At 40.4% G+C, this 18,589-nt stretch overlaps 2 protein-coding genes across 4 annotated transcripts in view; one reads left to right on the plus strand and one right to left on the minus strand.

Moving 5' to 3' along the window:
* EBNA1BP2 (EBNA1 binding protein 2) overlaps window positions 1-18,589 on the minus strand; it is a 51,733-nt gene that overhangs the window by 19,440 nt on the left and 13,704 nt on the right. The window contains exon 2 of the mRNA XM_010371857.1: window positions 13,542-13,589. The gene's annotated coding sequence lies outside the window, so the exon portion shown is untranslated. The remainder of the gene's footprint in view (window positions 1-13,541; window positions 13,590-18,589) is intronic.
* Window positions 1-18,589, plus strand: part of CFAP57 (cilia and flagella associated protein 57) — an 83,267-nt gene that overhangs the window by 11,078 nt on the left and 53,600 nt on the right. For all 3 annotated transcript variants that reach the window (XM_010371855.1, XM_010371856.1, XM_030912957.1), the window contains 7 exons: window positions 120-436; window positions 2,148-2,434; window positions 3,700-3,907; window positions 4,845-4,997; window positions 16,025-16,164; window positions 16,942-17,107; window positions 17,845-17,958. In XM_010371855.1, the coding sequence (XP_010370157.1) occupies window positions 120-436; window positions 2,148-2,434; window positions 3,700-3,907; window positions 4,845-4,997; window positions 16,025-16,164; window positions 16,942-17,107; window positions 17,845-17,958 (1,385 nt within the window). The remainder of the gene's footprint in view (window positions 1-119; window positions 437-2,147; window positions 2,435-3,699; window positions 3,908-4,844; window positions 4,998-16,024; window positions 16,165-16,941; window positions 17,108-17,844; window positions 17,959-18,589) is intronic.

Below are 18,589 nucleotides of genomic sequence, written 5' to 3' on the forward strand. Positions count from 1 at the left end.
GCCTTTGTTCTTTGTGTCCACCACTGTCTACTCCAGTGCCCACTACTGTGCCTGGTTCCTGGTGAATCCTGGTGAAAGTGTGATCCACCCTGATTATTTCCTTTTTCCTCTGTTTGCAGGCTCAGACAAGAGTCAGGGCATGTTGGCCTTGTCCATCAGTCCCAATCGGCGGTATCTCGCTATCTCTGAGACTGTGCAAGAAAAACCTGCCATCACCATTTATGAATTGTCATCCATCCCTTGCCGGAAGCGCAAAGTTCTTAATAATTTTGACTTCCAAGTTCAGAAATTTATTAGCATGGCTTTTTCTCCAGACTCCAAATACCTGTTGGCTCAGACATCACCTCCAGAGTCAAATCTTGTCTATTGGCTGTGGGAAAAACAGAAAGTAATGGCCATTGTTAGAATTGACACTCAGAACAACCCTGTCTACCAGGTACCTAGTAGTGTGACAAGTATCGTGAAAATTATAAAAAATAGAACTACTTTTTATTGAATGCTGTGTGCCACGTTCTAATTTCCTCCATGCATTTTTATATTTAGTCTTACAACAACCATATAAGGTATGCACAATCATTATCCCCATTTTACAGATGAGAGAGCTGAGGCTCCAAGAGGTTAGGTAACTCACCTAAGATCACAGAGGTGGTGAGTAGCAGAGCTAGGAGTTCCCCAGCTCCAGCTCCTGTCTTCTTTACTTTGTCCCAGAACTGCTTTCTGGTCACAGGTTTGGCCCAGAAGTGGATTAATAAAACTTGCTTTCTCTCCCTGGTCCTAGCCTTTTTTTTCCAGCAGCATTGCCGGGCAGTAGGAAGATTTCCAAAATGTGATGTAAAGTGGTAGGTCTTTAGGAAGCTGTTGCTGAAGTTGCTGTTATGTAAGGAGCAGAACCTTCTATTGTGTCTTGAGGGCAAAAGGAAGAAGACCCCTCAGGAACTTGACTGATGGCTTAGGCAAGGGGTCCCAAGGAGGTTTGATCTTGGTTCACTCACCCTAGTCTGGGATCTAGCACTCAATTCCACAAGTTCAATGACTCAGTTCTGTTCATGTTCAGGGATTCTAGCTAATCAGTGTCTCCGGCATAGACTCAGTTATTCAACCCACAAGATGTTGACGTGTAAACCAGCATATTACAACCAGAACGCTCACATTATTTATCCAGTGTATTCCCTTCCTAGTAGTAGAGAAGTTGCAAGGTGAAATTATAATAGTAATCAGAAAGTTGCTGGGTGATTATTCCAGAATCAGACAAAAGGCAGGTAGAACCAGAAGGGGATTTCAACCAGGCCACAGTGAGGCCTGATGAAGCACCTCCTGCTCTGACTAAGTAGATTCAGCAACCATTTATTGGATGCCCATGATGAATCCAGCACTGGGAAAACAGAGATGAAAAAGTCACAGCCCTTCAAGTTGCTCACTATCTAGCCAGGACAGCAGGTTGACTGCCTATTACTGTACAGGTAGTCCCCAACTTACTATGGTTAAACTTAAAATTTTCATCTTTACAATGGTACAAGAGTGATATGTACTCTGGAGAAAGAGGCCAAGTGATATACTTTCATGATGCTGGGTAGCAGCTGCAGCCACAGCCCCCAGTCAGTCACTGAATCACGAAGGTAAAAACCAAGGTACTCTACAGTGTGGTGCTGTGTGGCCACATGGCTTTGCCCATTTTCAGCTTATGATGGGTTTATCAGGACATGATCCCATTGTAACTAGAGAAGCAGGTGTATATTGGGATAAGAGCTGTGGTTGAAGGATGTTCAGTTGGTAGGAGACCACGTAGCATCCCCTGACATGTGATTTCTTTCCTCCTGGACAGGGCTATGTAAACCTATCAGACCCTCTTTTTCTGTGTTTCCAGCTGAGCTTTATTCCATTTTGTTAGCACTGGGTGTGACTCTTGTCAAAAGCTGCTCATTCTGCTCTTTGGCCTTTGTAGATTTCCTAGTTTGACTCATATCCCTATAAATATAATGGATCATAGATGTGTCCCCTTATCAAATGCAGCATAAAATTACATGATTTTGTGATGTTTAGGAGATATTCTGAGCAGCCTGAAATAAATATTAACTTGTAAAATGGGAAATGATTCCATCAAAATTAGTTTCATAAATTTTTTTCTTCAATTCTCTCACATTTTACAGGTGAGCTTCAGTCCACAAGATAACACTCAGGTGTGTGTCACTGGAAATGGGATGTTTAAGCTCCTCCGTTTTACTGAGGGAACCCTGAAGCAAACCAATTTTCAGAGGGGAGAACCCCAAAACTATCTAGCCCACACCTGGGTGGCTGATGACAAGATTGTTGTTGGCACTGACACAGGCAAACTCTTCCTCTTTGAATCTGGAGATCAGCGTTGGGAGACCAGCATAATGGTCAAAGAACCCACCCATGACTCAAAAAGCCTGGATGTCATCCAGGAATCAGAGAGGTAATGGTGCTTCCTGGGCTGGCACTCCCACATTCGTTGTACTAACAGCATTATACAGAAGACAGCACTCTTTAGAAACTGCTCATAACCCCTCTACCATAAAAGTCAACTATGCCCATTTTCCCTCTTTCTCTCGAAGAGTTTTCATTTATATTTAAGCACAAATTTAACAGTTATAACCATAGGCTAGATACAATTCTTTTTATTTTTTATACCTAACCTCATTTTATAAGCATTATAATATGGCTGGTCTTCAAAACTATAGTTTTAGAAACACATTTTACAGTGACTAATTTAATGAATTGATTCATGTCCACCAAGCCCTTGCAGTATACAAAAGGCATCTCTTGCTAGATGCTGGGGACACAAGTCCTCACGGAACTTATAATTCAGCAGGAGGCGACAGACCAACAAATGCAAGGAAATGTGTTGGGTAAATCTGACAGAGGATAGGGGTAAAGTGCAGTCTCAGGAAGGAGTGGTTATTGACCATGGTAAGAGAGATGCCACATTACTGCTGTGACAACCAGTGAAAATCATATCTCCTGTGTATTGGAATGTACCATTGCATGCACCAGACATTGCTTTAAACACTTTATAAATATTCCCATTTGATTCTTACCCTATATAGTTCGTACTATTATCATGCCCATTTTGTAGACAAGGAAACTGAGGATCAAAGAGGTAAGTGGCCTATCCAAGATCATGGCTCTGAGAAGTGGCAGGCTCAGGATTCAAACCCAGATCTCTTGGATGCCAGAACCTGGGCCCTCAACCCCAATGACATCCTGTAGATTCTTCTTCCTCAATAACCTTCAATCCACCCATTTTCACCACCATCCCCCCATGCCAATGGAATATCCTCTTTTTTTTTTTTTTTTTTTTTTTTGTAATTAGGATCTTCCTAAAAAGTCCCCATAACCTTCTCCAGGAGCTGCGTTCACAGTCCTTAAGCTCTGGGGTCCAGGCCTCCCAGAAAAAAGCCCAGATTCGTTGGCTTGGCCCAAGCATACCTGCGGCTCTCTTCCTCTACAACTCTTGCCTCTGTCTACTCCACACGCCCCGAGTACTCTCTTGCTTCTGGGCTTGGCCATGTGCAGTTTGTGTACAGTTCCCAAGCCAAAGGGCAGTATTTGGCTATGGAAAAGGGGATCATTGGGTGGTTTCTGTCACACCCAATGACAGCCTTCTTTCTCCTCCCCAGCAGAATTCCATCTCCTCAGGATTGTCTCTGTAAATTGTATATGCTGTTTTTTTGTTTCCAGCCTGATTGAATTTCCACCAGTCAGTTCTCCACTCCCTTCCTATGAACAGATGGTGGCGACCAGTAGCCACAGCCAGCTGTCCATGCCCCAGGTGTTTGCCATTGCAGCCTATTCAAAGGGATTTGCCTGTTCTGCTGGGCCAGGGAGAGTTCTGCTGTTTGAGAAGATGGAAGAAAAGGATTTTTACCGTGAGAGCAGAGAAATCAGGGTAAGGAGGGAAGAAAAAAGAAGCAAAACGGGGGTCCTATTGGCATTTGTTCCCCAGCAGCAGTTCTCTGAGAAGGCATCTGATGGGGAGGGATAAGGCAGGATTGCTGAGCAGAAATGGTGAAATGGTGACTTGAGATATCTGTCCTGAGAGAGGTTTTAGGATGAAGTGAACAGAATTAGTTTAAAAAAAGGAAAATCGACCAGCATATTGGCTTATGCCTATAATCCCAGCACTTTGGGAGGCCAAGGTGGGTGGGTCTCGAACTCAGGAGTTCTAGAACAGCCTGGGCAACATGGGGAAACCCCATCTGTACTAAAAATACAAAAATTAGCCAGGCGTGGCAGTGTGTGCCTGTTGTCCCAGCTACTTGGGAGGCTGAGGCAAGAGAATAGCTTGAACCCAGGAGGCAGAGGTTGCAGTGAGCCGAGATCATGCCACTGCACTCCAGCCTGGGTGACAGATTGAAACTCTCTCTCAAAAAAAAGAAAAGGTAAACAGGTATGGTGGCATGTGTCTGTAATCCCAGCTAGAATTGCTTGAACCCAGGCAGCAGAGGTTGCAGAGAGCCAAGATCACACCACTGCACTCCAGCCTGGGCAACAGAGCAAGACTCTGTCTCAAAAAAAAAAAAAAAATTAGCCAGGTGTGGTGGTGTGCACCTGTAGTCCCAGTTACTTGGGAGGCTGAGGTGAGAGGATGGTTTGAGCCTGGCAGGTGGAAGAGTTGCATTGAGCCAAGATCAAGCCACTGTATTCCAGTCTGGGTAACAGAGCCAGACCCTCTCTCAAAAAAAAACAAACAAAGAATAGGGGGATCCCAGGAAGCAGCCTGGTCTGGGAGTCTGTAAGCTAAAGTTATCCAAGAAAACTCTGAAAGCCTAAGGCCCACTGACAACCTGGGGACATTACTGATAGCTGTTTTGCATCTTGAGCAGATTCCTGTGGACCCGCAGAGCAACGATCCAAGTCAGTCTGACAAACAGGATGTTCTCTGCCTATGCTTCAGCCCCTCAGAGGAAACTCTGGTTGCCAGCACCAGTAAGAACCAACTCTACAGCATCACCATGTCCCTGACAGAAATCAGCAAGGTGAGTCTTCCCAGCAATGGTCCTTCCAGACCAGGACCCGTGTGCCTGGCTGGGGGACTGGTCACCATGTGGGCAAATTTTAATCCAAATAAGTTAGCATAAACTCATACATCCCCTTCACACAGAGCAAAACAAAATTCTAATTTTAAGATGTTCACATAGAAGTATGCTGGTAGACTCAGTGGGACTGTGATTGCTCCAGTAACTTTGGAGGACACATTGGCATTGTCTCAGATTTAAATCCCACATATCCTTTTACCCAGAAATTACATTTTAAGGCATTTAATCTATTGCTATATTTGCTCATGTACACAAATGCGTATATATAAAAATGTTTCTTTTTCTTTTTTACTGTTTTGGAATAATAAAGAAAGCTGATATAAATACACTGCAGACATTACAATAAGAAAGGCACTATTAAAGACAGAGATCATATTGTACTTTAAATGGCTCAGTACCAATAAGATATTACAATTTTAAGTCTGCATGTACCTAATACCATAGATTCAAAATATATAAAGCAAAACTGGACAGAACAACAAGGAAAATAGACCATCTACAATCACAGTAGAAGATTTAACATATCTTTCTCAGTAATGGTGCTTTTTTTATAACAGCTTAATTGAGTTATGATTCACAAATTGCCTATTCAAAGTGTACAATTCAGTTGTTTTTAGTATATTCAAAGAGTTATGCAACCATTTATCATAGACAGCCTTCGGACATTTTTATCACCTCAAAAAACTAAAAAGCCATACCCTTTAGCTATTATTATTCCTCCATCCTCCCAATTATCACCCTTCCCCACCCCAGCCCTAGGCCACCGCTTACCTACTTTATGTCTCTATATATAGAATTGCCTATTCTGGACATTTCATACAAATGGAATCATAAAATGTGGACTTTTATGACTGGCTTCTTTGACTTAGCATAATGGGTTTTGTTGTTGTTTTGACACAGGGTCTCGCTCTATTGCCCAGGTGGGAGTACAGTGGTGCAATCATGGCTCACTGCAGCCTTGACCTCCTGGGCTCAAGCAATCTTCCCACCTCAGCCTCCCAAGTAGTTAGGACTACAGGTACACGCCACCACATCCAGCTAGCTTTTGTGTTTTTAGTAGAGACAGGGTTTTGCCATGTTGCCCAGGCTGGTCTTGAGCTCCTGAGCTCAAGCAGTCCACCCACCTTGTCCTCCCAAAGTGTTGGGATTACAGGCATGAGCCTCCACATATGGCCAGTTTTCAGTGTTCATCCATGTTGTAGCATGTATCAGTACTTCATTCCGTTTTTATGGCCAAATAATATTTAATTATGTGGATATACTATATTTTATTCACCAAATTTGTATATTTGGGTTGTTTCTACCTTTTGGCTTTTATGAATAATGCAACTAGTTTTTATGTGGATGGGTTTTCATTTCTCTTCCTATAAGTGGAATTGCTGAGTCATATGGTAACTTCATGTTCAATTATTTGAGGAACTGTCATACTGTTTTCCAAAGTGACTGGACCATTTTATATTCCCACAAGCAGTCTATGAGCATTCTGATTTCTCTATATCCTTGCCCAAACTTGTTATTATCTTTTTTATTAGAGCCATCTTAGTGGGTAAGAAGTGGTATCTCATTGTGGTTTTGATTTGCATTTACCTGATGATTAATGATGAACATCTTTTCAAGAATTTGTAATTCTTTGAAGAAATGTCTATTCAGATTTTTTGCCCATTTAAAAAATTGAGTCATCTGTCTTTTTATTATTGAGTTGTAACAGTTATTTATATATTCTAGATATAAGTCCTTTATCAGATATGTGATTTGTAAATACTATGTCCCATTCTGTGGGTTGTCTTTTCACTTTTTTGATGTTGTCCTTTGATGAACAGTTCTCAATTTTGATGAAATTGAAATCGAATTTATCTATTTTTCTTTTGTTGGTTGTGCTTTTCATGTTATATTTAAGAAGCCAATGCCTGAGGTCATGAAGATTTACCCCTATATTTCTTCTAAGAGTTTCATAGTGCTAGGTCTTGCATCCAGGTCTTTAATCCATTTTGAATTCATTTGTGTATATGGGATGGTACAGGGGTCCAACTTCATTCTTTGGCATGTAGATGTCCAGTTGTCACAGCAGCATTTGTTGAAAAGGCTAGTCTTTCTCCATTGAGTAGTCTTGGCATCTTGTTGGAAATCAGTTGACACATGGGTTTGTTTCAGGACTCCCAATTCTGTTCCGTTGATCTATCTGTCTGTCTTTATGCCAGTACCACACTGTCTTGATTACTGCTGCTTTGTAGCAAGTTTTAAAATTGGGAATTGTGAATCTTGCAACTTTAGTCTTCTTTATCAAGATTGTTTTGGGTAGTCTGTGTCCCTTGCAATTCCATATGGATTTTACAGTCAGCTTTTCAATTTCTATAAGAAGCCATCTGGGATCCTCATAGGGACTGCACTGAATTTATAGATCAATGTGGGGACTGTTGCCATCTTAACAGTATTAAGCCTTCCAATTCTTGAGCATGAGATATTTTCCATTTATTTAGGTTGTCTTTAATTTGTTTCAAGAATGTTTTATAGTTTTCAGAGTATAACTTTTGCACTTCTTTTGTTAAATATTTGTGAAAATTTTTCTTCTTTTTGATGCTATTGTTAGTTGAATTATTTTCCTAATTTCATTTTTGGATTGTTCATTCCAAGTGTATAGAAATACAATTAATTTTTGCATACTGATCTTGTCTCCTGCAACCTTGCCAAACTCACTTATTAGTTCCAATAGTTTTTGTATCGGGTTATTCTGGCATTGCTATAAACGAATACCTGAGACTGAATAATTTATAAAGAAAGAAGGTTTAATTGGCTCATGGTTCTGCTGGGTGTACAGGAAGCGTGATGCTGGCATCTGCTTCTGGTAAGGGTTCAGGAAGCTTACAATCGTGGTGGAAGATGAAGGGGTAGTAGGCGCATCACATGGTGAGAGCAGGAGCAAGAGAGGGAGGTGAGAGATGCCACACACTGTTAAACAACCAGATCTCTCATGAACTCACTCATCACCAAGGGGATGTCACTAAACCATTCATGAGGGATATGCCCCAATGATCCAAGCACCTCCCACCAGGTCCCACCTTCAACACTGGGGATTACATTTCAACATGAGATTTGGAGGAGACAAATGTCCAAATTTTATCAGTGTTTTTAGTGAATTCCTTAGGATTTTCTATATATAAGATCATGACATCTGCAATAGAGGTAGTTTAGCCTTCCTTTCCAATCTGTGAATGCCTGTTACTTATTTTCCTTGCCTAATTGCCATGGCTAGAACCTCTAGTCTCATGTCAAATATAAGGGATGGGAGCAGATCCTTGTCTTATTCCTAATCTTAGGGAGAAAGCATCCAGTCTTTTTTTTTTTTTTTTTTTTTTTTTGAGAAGGAGTCTCACTGTGTCATCCAGGCTCGAGTGCAGTGGCGTGATCTCAGCTCACTGCAAGCTCCACCTCCCAGGTTCACGCCATTCTCTTGCCTCACCCTCCCAAGTAGCTGGCATTACAGGCACCCACCACCACGCCCAGCTAATTTTTTGTATTTTTAGTAGAGAAGGGGTTTCACAGTGTTAGCCAGGATGGTCTCAATCTCCTGACCTCCTAATCCACCCACCTCAGACTCCCAAAGTGCTGGGATTACAGGCGTGAGCCACCACGCCCGGCTGCATCCAGTCTTTAACGATTAAGTTTGATACTGTCTGTAGGTTTTTTTGAAGATACTGTTTATCAGGCTGAAAAAGTTCCCTTCTATTCCTAGTTTGTTAAATGTTTTTATCATGAATGGCTGTTGGATTTTGTCAGATTTTTTTCTCTGTATCTATTGAGATGATTGTGTGAGTTTTTGTTTTTACTTTATTAATATATTATAGTACACTAAGTGATTTTCAGATGTTAAACCACCCTTGCATTGCTGGGATAAAATCCACTTGGCCATAGTATATAGTCATTTTCATATTAGAATATTCAATTCACTAGTATTTTGTTGAGGATTTTTGTATCTATAAGAAATAGTGATCTATCGTTTTCTTGCAATGTCTTTGACTGCTATTGCATCAGGGCCTCATAGAACGAGTTGGGAAGTGTTCCAGCCACTTCTGATTTTTTGAAGTGTTTGTGAAGAATTGGTATTAATTCTTCTTTAAGTGTTTGGTAGAATTCACCAGTGAAGTCATCTGGGCCTGGGCTTTTCTTTGTGGGAAGTTTCTTTTTCTAATGAATCTCATTACCTATTTTCATCTATTTAGATTGTCTATTTCTTCTTGAGCCAAGTTTCATTTTTTGTGTCATTCTAGGAATTTGTCTATTTAAGTTGTCTAATTTAGTTGCATATAATTGTTCCTAGTATTCCTTTATGATCCTCTTTATTTCTGTAAGCTTAATAGTAATATTCCCTCTTTCATTTCTGATTACATTAATATGATTTTCCTTCCCTCTGTCCTCTCCCCCCCCTCCCTTTTTTTTGGCCTCTTTAAAGAATCAGCTTTTTGTTTCGTTGATTTTTCTCTATTGCTTTGCTATTCTCTATTTCATTAATGTTCACTCTAATCTTTACTGTTTCCTTCCTTTGCCTTGCTTTAGGTTTAGGTTGCTCTTTTTTTTTTTTTTTTTTCCAGTGCCTTAAGGTGGAAGATTAGATTATTTATTTAAGATCTTTCTTTTTTGAAAGTGTAGGTATTTGCAGCCAGAAAAAATTCCTCTTAATATTGCTTACCATAAATTTTGGTATGTTATGTCTTTATTTTCATTCATCTCAAATATTTTGGAATTTCTCTTTTGATTTCTTTTTGATCCATTGGTTTTAGCACTGTGTTGTTAAATTTCTGCTTATTTGTGAGTTTCCCAGTTAATTTCTGTTTCTGTCATTAATTATTAATTTAATTCCACTGTGCTTAGAGAATATATTTTGTATTATTTCTGTTCTTTTACATTTATTAAGGTTTTTGGTCTGGCATATAATCTATTTTAGAGACTGCTCTCTATGCACTTGAGAAGAATGTACATTCTGTTATTATTGAGTTGGGTGTTCTATATACATTTGTTAGGTCCGGTTGGTTTTTAGTGTTGTTCGAGTCTTCTGTTTCTTGTTATCTTCTGCCTGTTTGTCTTGATTGTTTTTGAAAGTGGTGTATTGCATGGGCAGCTGTGGTGGCTCGTGCCTGTAATCCCAGCACTTTGGGAGGCCGAGGTCGGCGGAACACCTGAGGTCAGGAGTTCACAACCAGCCTGACCAACATGGAGAAACTCCGTCTCTACTAAAAAAAATACAAAATTAGCCGGGCTTGGTGGTGCATGTCTGTAATTGGGAGGCTGAGGCAGGAGAATCGCTTGAACCCAGGAGGCGGAGGTTGCAGTGAACCGAGATCATGCCATTGCACTCCATCCTGGGCAATGAGAGTGAAACTCCATCTCAAAAAAAAAAAAAAAAAGGCCAGGTGTGGTGGCTCACACCTGTAATCCCAGCACTTTGGGATGCTGAGGAAGGCGGCTCATCTAAGGTCAGGAGGTCGAGAACAGCCTGACCAACATGGTGAAATCCTGTCTCTACTAAAAATACAAAAAAATTAGCTGGGAGTGGTGGCACATGCCTATAATCCCAGCTACTCGGGAGGCTAAGGTAGGAGAATTGCTAGAACCCGGGAGGCAGAGGTTGTGGTGAGCCGATATCGTGCCATTGCACTCCAGCCTGGGCAGCAAGAGCAAAACTCCATCTCAAAAAAAAAAAAAAAAAGAGTGGTATATTGCAATCTTCAACTCTTATTGTTGAGCTATTTTCTCCTTCATTCTTGACAATTTTTACTTTATGCATTTGGGTGCTCTATTTTTATATACACATATCTTTACAATTAATATATTTTCCTGATGGGTTGACCATTTTTCATTATAAAATATGTCTCTATTTCTAGTAACATTTTCTATATTGAAGCCTATTTTGCCTGATCTTACTATAGCCACTCCAGCACTTTTGTTGTTGCTGTTTGTATGGTATATCTTTTTTCATCCTTTTACTCTCAATATATTTGTATCTTCGATTCCAAACTGTGTCTTATAAACGTCATAGAATTTAATCTTTTTTTATCCAGTCTGACAATCTCTGACTTTTGATTGGATTGTTTAATCAATTCACATTTAATGTTATTACTGGCATAGTTGAATTTATGTCTACCATTTGACCTTTTTTTGTGTGTGTATCATGGGATTTTTGTTCTTCTACTCTATGCCTTCTTTCACATTAAGTAAAATTGTAATGTAGTATTTTAGTATCTTTATTTTTCCCTATATACTTTTAATTATTTCTTAGGGCTTACCATACACACTGTAACTCATTATAGTCAGATTCAATTTGATTCAATTTCATACTAACTTAATGCTAGTAACATATAGAAATGTTACTGCCATATAGCTACATTCCCTTTCCCCTTTTTAATAGTATTATTGTTATACATATTACATCTATGAGTGTTACAAACCCCAAAAATATATTCTTATAATTATTACCTTATATAATTGTATATCTTTTAAAGAAGCTGAGGTTAGAATGGGGAGCAATTATAAATTTATAGTCTTTTTATGTGAACCTTTACTATCATTTCTGGTTCTCTTCATTTGTTCCTTGAGCTTGAGTTACCATTGAAGTCATTTCTTTACTCCAATACACATTTGTTCCCACTATCATTTGGGTGCTACTACTGGGAAATATATTGCATTTCTATATGTTATAGGCACAACAGTATATTATATGCATATTATTTCATACAATTGCTTTTTAAATCAGCTAAAAGATGATGAAATATATATTTATATTGTCTTTTATAATTACCTTTACCAGTGCTTTTTGTTTTGTGTGGATTTGAATTACTATCTGGAGTAACTTGCTGTCAACCTGAAGGATTTCCTTTAGTGTTTCATGTAAGTCAAATCTGCTAGCAACATATTTTTTCACTTTTGTTGGCAATGTTTTTATTTCACCTTCAGTTCTAAAAGATAGCTTTGCTGAGTTTTTGTTTGACAGCTTTTTCTTTAAGCACTTTGAACATGTTATCCCATTCTCTTCTGGCTTCCATTGTTGTTGCTGAGATATCTGCTATTAATCTTATTGGGACCCTTTTGTAAGTGATCAGTCGTTTTCTATCGATGCTTTCAAAATTTTCTTCTCGTCTTTAGCTTTCATTATTTTTACCAAAATGTGTCTGTTTGTGGATCTCTTTGTGTTTTTCCTACTTGGAGTTCATTGAGCTTCCTATATGTGTACATTGATGTTTCCCAATAAATTTGTAATATTTTCAGCAATTATTTATGAAAATGTGTTTTTCTGCTCCTTTCTCTTTCTCCTCTCCTTCTAGCATTCACCTTATGCATTAGTTGGTGTGCTTAATGGTGTCCCACATTTTTCTGAGGCTCTGTAAATTTGTAATTCTTTTTCCTCTCTGTTCTTCAAATTGCTTAATCTTTATTGATCTATAAAGTTCACTGATTCTTCTGCCAGTTCAGATCTATTATTGAGCACCTCTAGTGGATTTTTCACTTCAGTTATTGTACTTTTTAACTCTAGAATTTCTATTTTCTTACAGTCTATCCCTATATTGATGGGATCCTTTTATCCTTCTCTATTTGATGCATATCATTTCTTTTTTTTTTTTTTTTTTTTTTTTTTTTTTTTTGAGATGGAGTCTCGCTCTGCCGCCCGGGCTGGAATGCAGTGGCCGGATCTCAGCTCACTTCAGCTCACTGCAAGCTCCGCCTCCCAGGTTCACGCCATTCTCCTGCCTCAGCCTCCCGGGTAGCTGGGACTACAGGCGCCCGCCACCACGCCCGGCTAGTTTTTTGTATTTTTTAGTAGAGACGGGGTTTCACCGTGTTAGCCAGGATAGTCTCGATCTCCTGACCTCGTGATCCACCCGTCTCGGCCTCCCAAAGTGCTGGGATTACAGGCTTGAGCCACCGCGCCCGGCCAATGCATATCATTTCTATCTTTATTTCTTTAGTCATGGTTTCCTTTAGTTTTTTGGACACACTTGGAATGGCTAATTTCAAGCCTTTGGGTGCTGCCATAAGGAATTTTGTTGCCTGTGAATAGAAAAATGCAAATTAATACAACTCTGAGATGCTTTTTTATAAGAAGTTTCATTATTATATTGTCAAAAATTAAAAATCCAGTTATTACCAGAGATTTCTGAGGACAGGGGAGAATGATAATCCTAATATGGCGATGATGGGAGTGTAAACTGATACAGCCATTCTAGCAAGGAATCTGATAGTTCTTGGTCAAATAGAGAATGGATGTACCTTGTTATCCAGTAGTCTGCACTGGATACATACCAGGAATTTGATCCTACAGAGCCATTAAAGAACATGCACAGGCCGGGCGTGGTGGCTCATGCCTGCAATCCCAGCACTTTGGGAGTCTGAGGCGGGTGGATCACAAGATCAAGAGATCAAGACCATTCTGGCCAACATGGTGAAATCCCGTCTCTACTAAAAATACAAAAATTAACTGGGCGTGGTGATGCGTGCCTGTAGTCCCAGCTACTCGAGAGGCTGAGACAGGAGAATCGCTTGAATCTGAGAGGCAGAGGTTGCAGTGAGCTGAGATCACGCCACTGCATTCCAGCCTGGCAGTCAGAGCGAGACTCCATCTCAAAAGAAAAAAAAAAAAAAGAACATGGACAAAGATATTCACCATAGTGTTTGTAGCAATGGAGAGTTGAAGACAATCCACATGTTCATCCCTAGTGGTAATGGAGAAGTAAAGTAGCTAGATATATATTGTAGAATATCAAACATCAGTTAGAAGCAAGTTATACATACTGCAACATAGATAATTCCTCAAAAATATCATGTTGAGAAAAAAGTAAAAGTACAGAATGAGATCTGAAGCACAATGTCATTTATAGAAATATTAAACACATCTATATATAATCAATGACATACATAAAATCCATTTGTTGGTGCCTACTTATCATAGGGAGGAACAGAAGTAAAAGTTGAGGAAGAAAGGAGTGAAATAAAATAAAATTTGTCTTATATGAATTTATGATGAATCTCTACAAGTCTGCTTCTGAGATACAAAATGAAAACAAAGATACAGAAATCAAGGAAATACAAGATAATGTCATCAGACGAGATTTAGAATTGGAAGAAAAAGGTTGGAATATTTGAAAAGAGAGAATAAATAGTATGAAATACTTATCTTGGGTATTTAGAAAGTGAATTTATTGAAAAGTATGGGCCGGGCGCGGTGGCTCAAGCCTGTAATCCCAGCACTTTGGGAGGCCGAGACGGGCGGATCACGAGGTCAGGAGATCGAGACCATCCTGGCTAACATGGTGAAACCCCGTCTCTACTAAAAATACAAAAAACTAGCCGGGCGACCTGGCGGGCGCCTGTAGTCCCAGCTACTCGGGAGGCTGAGGCAGGAGAATGGCGAGAACCCGGGAGGCGGAGCTTGCAGTGAGCTGAGATCTGGCCACTGCACTCCAGCCTGGGCGACAGAGCGAGACTCCGTCTCAAAAAAAAAAAAAAAAAAGTATGGTAGAGTTACCAGGCAGGGTTAAATGCCCACTGAAGGTTTGTGATCATGCATTCACAGTGAAACCAGTAAGCCCGCTTGTGTGATTCCCCATCATTACATGACTCCTCAGGCAGAGGGGGAAGCAAGAGCATTGCTTTTGTTTTTAAGACAAGAGAGATTTGAGTGTGTAAAAGCTAATAAGAATGTGCTTATAGAGACAGGCAGGTTGAAGATTTGGAGAAAGAAAGGGTAACAGATGGAGAAGAATAACAATAACCTGTGCCTGCCTACCCAGCATAGCATCTCTTTCTCTGAGACAGTAGGGTCTACAGCCATAACACCCTGAATGTACCTGATCTTGTCTGATCTCAGAAGCTAAGCAGGGTTGGGCCTGGTTAGTACTTGGATGGGACATACTAGGGTAGGATAGAGTGGATGCAGATAAATTTATAAGTAGCAGAGGGGCAGAATTTGCAAAAAAAAAAAAAAAAAAAAATCCATTTCAACCTTTGTCTTAGCTTGTGAACAGACCTAAATATGTACATCTCATTAAATTTCCCAACCATCACTCCTCATTCAGGTGTTCCAGAAACAATGCCTCTGATGACAGACATCTGTAACCTACATAACCAGTGCAGTAGGATGCATTTCAATTTAAAATCATCCATCCAACTCTCATTTGCTACTGGTGATAATTAGTACAGTCTCTCCAGAGAGAAACTTGGCATTACTTATCTAGATCCCTAAAAATCATTCATACAATTTTTCCCAGTATTCCACTTCTAGAAATGTATGCTAAGGAAATAATCAGAGAGATACACAAAGACTTGGACAAGGATATTTAATCTAGTGTTATTCCTATAATAAATAACAAAAATTAGAAGCCACTTAAATGTTCCTACAGCAGAGGAAGGGTTAAATTAAATTCAAAGATATCCATTGAAGAAAATATTTTATTGCCATTAAAATAATGTTTAAAAATAATATTGGCTCGGCCGAGCGTGGTGGCTCATGTCTGTAAACCCAGCACTTTGGGAGGCCAAGGCGGGCGGATCACGAGGTCAGGCGATCGAGACCATCCTGGCTAACACAGTGAAGCCCTATCTCTACTAAAAATAAAAAAAAAAAAAAAAGAAAGAAAAGAAAATTAGCCAGGCATGGTGGCAGGTGCCTGTAGTCCCAGCTACTCGGAAGGCTGAGGCAGGAGAATGGCGTGAACCCAGGAGGTGGAGCTTGCAGTGAGCTGAGATCGCACCACTGTACTCCAGCCTGGGGGACAGAGCAAGACTCCGTCTCAAAAATAAAATAAAATAAAATAAATAATAATATTGGCTCAGGAAAATATGCATAATATTCAAACAGTTTAGCCACAGCCTAATTTCTGTGCACCCAGGCTAATTAATGTTCTTGGGAACTAATTAGAGCTGACATGTACAGCCAGCCTTTTGCTTACTCTGTGGGATCTTGCTCTGTATGATTTCTCTAGGGGGAGCCTGCTCACTTTGAGTATTTGATGTATCCATTGCACTCAGCACCCATCACCGGTCTAGCTACCTGCATCCGCAAACCCCTCATAGCCACCTGTTCTCTGGATCGATCCATCCGCATTTGGAACTATGAAACAAAGTAAGGAATGAAAGACTTGCCTACTTTAATATGCAAGACTCCAGTTGTTAATTTGTTTATGTGAATTATTTTAATTACAGTGTTTCAAACTTTAATTACTTAGAAGCTTTCAGTTGGAAAAGATTTTTAAAAAATCAAGTCAGTCAGCCTACCTGTTTCTCACTCTTGCATGGGCTAGAAAACTACTTTGTGGTTTATTTAATGCTCACCACATGCCAGACACTGGGGACATGAAGATACGAAGATAACACCCCAGTCTCTCACCTTCTTACATAAACTCCTGTGTCCCTCCAGCTCTCCTATCCCCTTGTTTCCCACAGGAACTGCTCTTTGCTTCAGGGAGCTCTCCAGACCCTTTCTTCCTCCTCTTTCTCCCAGGACATCACTATCCCAACCCAGATTTTACCTTCTGGCACAGCTTCCCTGGGAAGCTCCAACCCTAGTTGGACCCCCACCCCCCACTGTTTTCTTTGTTCTTGTGTACAACTTCTGGGGCTTCTAGGGAAAAAATACTTGGACAATACTCATGAATTTTGGAATCTAAACAGAGCTATGTCTTCAGCATTGCTAGACCACACCTTGACCAGTCTCCTTATCTACCATGCTCCATGCTGGACATTATCCACTCATAACCAAAATCTAGAAAATAGAGGAACCAACAATTGCAAATAGTAGTGTATCTCAAATACTATGATAACAACATATATCAGATACAGTGGATGACTGGAGGGATTTAGTGAGCTAGGCTTACAATTCAGTAATTGATCTTTTTCACAGCACTCTGGAACTATTTAAGGAGTACCAAGAAGAGGCATATTCCATCAGCCTTCATCCATCTGGACACTTCATTGTAGTAGGGTTTGCTGACAAACTACGCCTCATGAATCTACTCATTGATGATATACGTTCTTTCAAAGAATACTCTATTAGAGGATGCAGAGAGGTAAAAAACTGCTGAAGACAAAAGTCCAGTTTCTTAGAAAGCCATGGCTGAAATATCAGGAACTAACATGGTCTGGGGAGGTGGGACCAAAATCTGTCTTGGAGAACTATAGTGGCTTAAAAAAAGTGGAGAGGGGGAAATCCACTTCTTTTCCCAGCAACCTTATTGAGTATGTGGTTCCATCCCCATTTTCTTATGTCCACCAGACTATTTCATTGAACCTAAAACCTTGTGAGATCCCTGCTATGATAAGTCCTGTCTGTAATGGTGGAGTATTAACAAATATTTTAAAAGAAAAGTAATCTCAGAAGCAGAGTCACAGCTAGGAAGGTGAGGTTGGAGACAGGAGCCACGGAAAAATAAGCATCGATGGTGAGAGGCAGGAAAGACCTCATCAGCTTTCCCCGAGGTGACTTGCAGAAACAAGGCAATGATTTCAGGAATTACTTCCCCCGTTCTAAAACGTGCTTCTACAGGCAAAATGATTACTTGTGGTCCCAACAGCTTCATGATTTGTGGGTCTGGCAGTGTCAGCATCTGGCCACTATGAGTCACAGGAATAGTGAAAGTGTCTGAAAATGTCAGCCACTCCTCAATCTCATTTGCACCTTACCCCCACTCCCACCCTCACACGTAGTTTCAGTCCGAACTCGTTGGGAAAATCACCTCTTGACTGTAACCTCTAATTAGACTGCTCACTTCCTGCTTGCTTGTTCTCTTGCTGTCTTTCCCTGTAGTGTTCCTTTAGCAACGGAGGTCACCTGTTTGCTGCAGTCAATGGAAATGTGATTCACGTTTACACCACCACGAACCTAGAGAACATCTCAAGCCTGAAAGGACACACAGGGAAGGTGAGTGAGTGAACGGTCTCCAGGGAAACAAGGGGCACAGAGCCAAGCATGCCGCCAGCCAGTGGGATACAGGTGAACAAAAGAGAGGTGGTACCTTTCCTCATGGGTTCACTGTCTACTTGGGGAAAGACACCATAAAACAAATGCATAGACAAATGTAATTACTAATTGCAGTTCCACTGAAAGAAAAACATGGTGTTGTTATGAGAGAAATAATGAAGGGGGCGGCATAATTTAGGTAGCTGTATTTGCAAAGGCTTGGTCCTATAAGAGTGAGTAGGAGTTAATCAGACAGAACTGGTGGGGATAATCATTGCGGATAGGGATCCAAGGGCCAGAGATGGAGATTCATGGGGTGTCAGAGGACATGAAAGTCTGTGGACCTGGGATGTGGTGCCAGGATAAACCATGGGGTAAAGATGGGCTGAGATTGGAGAGGTCACAAGGGCCCAAATGCATGGAAACTTGTAGGCTTTGTAAGGATTTATCCTTCTTATTCCTTGAAATCATTGAAGACTTTCAGGGCAGAGAATGATATGACTAGATTTGCATTTTGAAGGATTACTTTGGCTGCAGAGTGAAGACTATTGAAGGGGGCAAGGGTAGAAATGGTAAGGAGGCTATTGTGGAT

This window comes from Rhinopithecus roxellana, chromosome 12 (assembly GCF_007565055.1).
Source record: "Rhinopithecus roxellana isolate Shanxi Qingling chromosome 12, ASM756505v1, whole genome shotgun sequence".
NCBI lineage: Eukaryota > Metazoa > Chordata > Mammalia > Primates > Cercopithecidae > Rhinopithecus > Rhinopithecus roxellana.